The following is a 5,552-nucleotide window of genomic DNA, read 5'->3' on the forward strand; positions in this document are numbered from 1 at the left end:
CTGAATGTTAAATCAAAAAGCATGAAAGAGGGAGCTCTTCTTAATATTTTGACACCAAAATCATGTCGATACACCTTATCGACTGCGAGTAAAGCCACCCACCCTTTAACTTGACAGACTGTAATTAGAAAAAACGCTAACGAATCGAAATAGCCCGATTTCGTCTTCGTAGGAACTCGAGAACTCGAGAAATCCATAAAAATAGAAAGTTATACGTTTTTCAACATGGCGGCGAAAGGGTAATATATTCTCGGGTGGCTGTTGCCAAAGTTGCGTGTGATACAAACAACTCATAAATATAAGTAACGAAGTGGTACGAAAGTTTCGGTCACCTTCCTGCTTTTAATGCATTACTTTCATTTCCAATACAGTACTCTCACAAAGCGTCCGGTGCTCGGGAAAGCGGTCCTTAGAAAGTGTTCGTATTGTTGCTAAAACATACTTCTATGGATTTGCGGAAAAGATCTGAGATAACTGGAAATCCTAACCGTTCGCTTCTAAAAATGGCACTAAAAATAAACCTTTCATTATATTAACATGCTTTACTCATTAGGCATGAGTAATCATTTCATGTTGGATTGATTTTCGGTAGGTATAATTAATATGAATGAATAATTTTATGAAAGAACATCTAAATAAAGAATTTATTAGGCACGTCTCTAAGCTTCCTCTAAGTATTTGCGGCACATCTCGCAAAACTTTAAGTGAAAGAGAAAAATAACCAGTACATTACTAAAAAGAAAAATTGATTCTCGTGGCGATTCTAGTAGAAGTGATATACCTTTCAAGTTAAGTATATCGGGATCTAAATTAATTGCAACGATTAATCGAACAGAAAAAAATGTTGTTTTTTCTAATGAAAGCTTACACAGTTTTAAAGTAAATACTGGTGCATCAAATAGACAAATGAATAAGTTGACAAACTTCTTAAGAACAAACGCAGGAAGAAACTCCATACCAACCTATTACAATAAACATGTTTCTGAACATTCAAAAAATTTAGAGGACTTTTATAATGATACAGAATCTGATTTTGATGTACAAAATTCAGAAATAAAACAAAAAAGATCTGTTATCTGGGCAGATCCTGAAAAATTATTGGAGTACATTTTAGAAGAAAGAAATTTGCGAGACGATTTTGCAGTCAAAATTATGCTCGACGGAGGTCAAAATTGTTTTAAAATTTGTATGAGTGTGGAACCAAAAAATTATATACCTGACGAAAAAAAAGAACTCTTCATTCGGAAGGTAGATCTTCTTCTAAAAGATCTAAATTAATAAGCGTTGAACGTCTGCTATTACTTTGTGTGGTTCCAGAAGTAAAAGAAGCCTATGGAAACACACAGTTGTTATTTAATCTCACCAGTATAAATATAATTCTTTTAAGTTGGTTTGTGATTTCAAAGTTTTGCTTATTGTTAATCGTCAGCAAACAGCTTCGTCGATGTACCCATGCCCCTATGGTTTTATCTCTTTGACTGATTTAAGACCTATGGAAGATGATGACTTACTCGATCAAAACGAAAAAACAATTCTGAGGGCGAAGGTGATTCTTTCACTGTAAGTAACAGATTTTTACGTTTAAAAACTTACGGAGATTTGAGAAACAACTTCAACCATTTTTGTATCATAAATAAGAAAAAGCTAGCTATGCATCACCATAGTACTATAAATGCTCCACTTCTTGAGGAAGACTATTCCATGTATGCAATTGAAAAATGTGTGGTTCCAGAATTACATATCCTGCAAGGTTTCGTAAATCACATATTTTGGAATCGTCTCACCCCTCTTCTTAGAAGAGAGAAAACATTGATATGGCCACAAAACCTACATCTAATTTCTAAAAACTACCATGGAGAAATTATTGAGGGTAATGCCTGCCGAAAACTTTTAAAAGAATCGGACGCAACTACAAGATACCGAAATATATGAGGGTGTGAGATATTTTTTTATTGGACTTTACATCGCTACTTTCAAAGCTATAGATAAGATTGTGTCTTCTTGTTTTTCAGTAGAAAAAGTTACCACAAATTTAGATGATAAACTTAATGAATTAAGGAAAGCTTTTAAAAGTACACAAGTATCTGAAACGCTCCAAATCCACGTACTTTTAGGACATTTAAGAAATGGTTTGCATTTTTTGAATAATAAAGGACTTGGATTATTGTCTGAGCAAGCTGGAAAGTCAGTCCATAGAAAATTCATTAAAGATTGGGCGCACCATAAAGTCAATTCTATGAATTTTTATTTAATTTTGAATATAATTTGCTTTCTTCGAATACGTGAACCTTGTAGTGCAAAACTTTTAAATTTTGACTTCAAATTCGAAAAGAGCAGACAATTTCACATAAGAAATTAATATAATATTATTCATTTACATTAATTAAACCTACCGAAAATCAAACCAACATGAAATGCTTACTTCTGTCTAAATGAGTAAAACATGTTAAAATATTGAAAGATTTATTTTTCTGCCATTTTTAGACGCAAGCAGCTAGGATTTAGAGTTAAACGGCTTCTTAATCTGTGAAATGCGTAAAAGAACAACCGGAACAGTTTCTTTTGGGATTTTTGTGCAACCTACACGTCTTTCAACGACACCGTGTAGTGGAAAGGAGAGGCACTTAGCGAAAAAGGTGCTTTGTCAGAGTCTACTGTATTCCGTAATGCAAAGGAACTTTAAATTTAGTTCTAAATCATACCCGAGATTCTTGTCCAGGTGCTTTAAAAACTTTTAAACTTCCTGTGTTTGTAGTTCCCACAATACTACTCAGTGACTTGTTCGGAGTGCTCTGCACTACCTTTATTACCTGTGGATGGCCTGCAACAAATTAAATTAAAGTAGTACTTAAGTATATACAGTCTTAACGCTATAAATACAGCATATTAATTTTATTATTGCAGAAAAAAATATGTGTCGACGCTGATATTAAAAGGTCCCTTATATCTATGAGACGGTATTTGCTGTGATAAATCGTTTTGATTTATTTCATTTTCATATATTGGGATCGTGCATTAATTTTGAATACGTAAGAGTAGCTGCAAGAACTATGCTGTTTACACTTCGATAAAACGACACCTAATGAAAACTAAGGCCACATGATGGGGCTTCGACATACACATAGTAACGATATGCATCGATGCGATATAATACAAATAACTACAATCTCTTATAAATCTCTGAAAATCCGACGGAATTACGAGCGCGCTAATGTGGAATTTCTTGTACAACTAGTGTAATCCACTACTACTATCGGCGAGAAAATTCGAGTCCTCTGCCTTTGACGTCGAATAAGTATGTGAAAAAAATTGTATGTTCATGAAAGATGTATTATTTCAAAGGTGCAAATGTTGTACTTTAATGAGCCGAAAAGTAATATTTCAAAAAATTATTTGTAGCTTACAGATCTAAAAAAACAATGAAAAGTGAGGAAATTTGAAAGTTTTTAAAAACAGTGATCTTTGAAGCATAGTTTTTTATTGAAAAAATAATAGGAAAAATCTGAAAAAAATGCATATGGTACATTAAACATTTCTGAACAGATTGCCGTCGAAAAATTTGCAAAGTATAAATAAGTGTTCGTCTTTTGTAAATAAATATGCGACCGCACTATGTTCAGTTCTAATGAAGATAATGAAGTGATTTAAATTGTAGGTATTTAGTTGAACTATCTGTAATAACTTACAATTTGAAGGAAGTATGTGCTTCTTGTTGTCTTCGTACAAATTGCGATATTTGAAGTCAGTTTTTTATATGGGAAAGCAAGTGCGAGACCCCAGCGTGGTGCCGTTTTTTTCAGGGGATCGTCATCGGTTTCCTCAGCCCGACCTACCCAACTTGTGCCACCAAGCCTCACTCTGGCCTTCAAACCCTTTCCCTGTGTTGAGGAAAACCGAGGCCGATCCCCTGAAAAAAACGGCACCACGCTGGGCCCTCGTACTTGCTTTCCTATATAAAAAACTGACGTCAAATATCGCAATTTGTATGAAGACAACAAAAAGCACTTACTTCCTTCAAATTGTAAATTATTACATATAGTTCAACTAAATACCTACAATTTAAATCACTTCATTATCCTCATTAGAACTGAAGGTAGTGCGCTCGTAGATTTATTCACAAAAGACGAACAATTAATTATATTTTGTAAATTTTTCGACTGCAATCTGTTCAGTAATGTATAATGTACCACCATGAATTTTTTCAGATTTTTCCTATTATTTTTTCTATAAAAAACTATGCTTCAAAGTTCACTGTTTTTAACAGCTATCAAATTTCCTTACTTTTCATCAGATTTTCAGATCTGTAAGCTACAAATAATTGTTTGGAATATTACTTTTCGGCTCATTAACGTACAACATTTGCACCATTAAAATGAGACCTTTTTCATTAACCTACCATTTTTTCTTATACTTATTCAACGTCAAAGCCAGAGGACTCGAATTTTCTCGCTTATAGTAGAGCCCGTTGTTAATCTGCAAAAAAAAAACAAGAAAAAAGCACGAAAAGTTTAAGAACATCCGCTCAGAAAACAACCTGAAACATTGCTTCCAGTAGTAAAAAATTTGTTTGAAGCGATATACTCTTTAAATTTGAAATAATAAAATATAACTGATTGTCAGTTAAATTCTACTAATTTCTGTAGCTCGAATATACGTCTATTGAAGAAGACAGTTAATTAGAAGAGGTTATGTTCCAAATATATTTACGTACTACTATCTACAACATTTTTAATTTGTATCCAATTGAAAAAGTTCATCAAGGCGATTTGACAATCTGGTTAAAATATACTAAAATTACGCTTCAAAATTACGGAGCCCTTCAAACAAGAATTGCATATTTTTGAAAATGATCTAAGGGTACCTCTTTTCGGATGCCTGTTTTGAATTAATCGTGGAATTAATATTTTTCATATGAATAATTTCTAGCAAATTTCATTTAATGATAACCTAGATACGAACTCGATGAGTCGAATTAATTCAAAGATTTATTCAAAACATTTCTCCGTGAAAAGGTATCCTAATTATGTTTGGCTTTTCACAAAACTTTGTATTCTCTCCAAAATTATCACTGTACAAGTTCAACGCGTTTTCGTCGCCTGCTACCAAATTGGGCGCCTTGATTTACTGCGCCTGTGTTAGGGTCGCATAGTTGGCACGGAATTCAAAATGGGCATTAAAAAACATTCTAGTAATTCAAATAAATAATTATCGTCAGATAGACAAGAATGTATGTGAGTTGTATTTATTAAAATTTTGTTTATGAAATATAGGTTAGTTTTTGGAATTCAATGCAAATAAACTGTTCTTAGAAAATACATGTGTTATACATTTTTTTCTGAACTAAAGCTTAGCAAGTTTAAAAAATATTGTTTGTTATATGCATAATAGTAATCGCTTCAAACATTTTAGAATTTCGAAAGTACACTTAGCTTCCATGACATTTTATTCATACATAGATATACATCTTTTTATCAATTCACGGGTGAAATTAATTTGTAAATTACTATTAGTACTTGACAAACTTTACACCTGTGTATTGTTATACAATAAGT

At 32.7% G+C, this 5,552-nt stretch overlaps 1 protein-coding gene across 1 annotated transcript in view; it reads right to left on the minus strand.

Annotated features, from left to right (window-relative positions):
• The window catches only part of LOC117179428 (transcription factor Dp-1), a 175,240-nt gene that overhangs the window by 153,511 nt on the left and 16,177 nt on the right, over positions 1-5,552 (minus strand). Inside the window, exon 2 of the mRNA XM_033371200.1 lies at positions 2,703-2,821. Within this exon, the coding sequence (XP_033227091.1) occupies positions 2,703-2,821 (119 nt within the window). The remainder of the gene's footprint in view (positions 1-2,702; positions 2,822-5,552) is intronic.

The sequence above is a fragment of the Belonocnema kinseyi genome, chromosome 9 (assembly GCF_010883055.1).
Source record: "Belonocnema kinseyi isolate 2016_QV_RU_SX_M_011 chromosome 9, B_treatae_v1, whole genome shotgun sequence".
NCBI lineage: Eukaryota > Metazoa > Arthropoda > Insecta > Hymenoptera > Cynipidae > Belonocnema > Belonocnema kinseyi.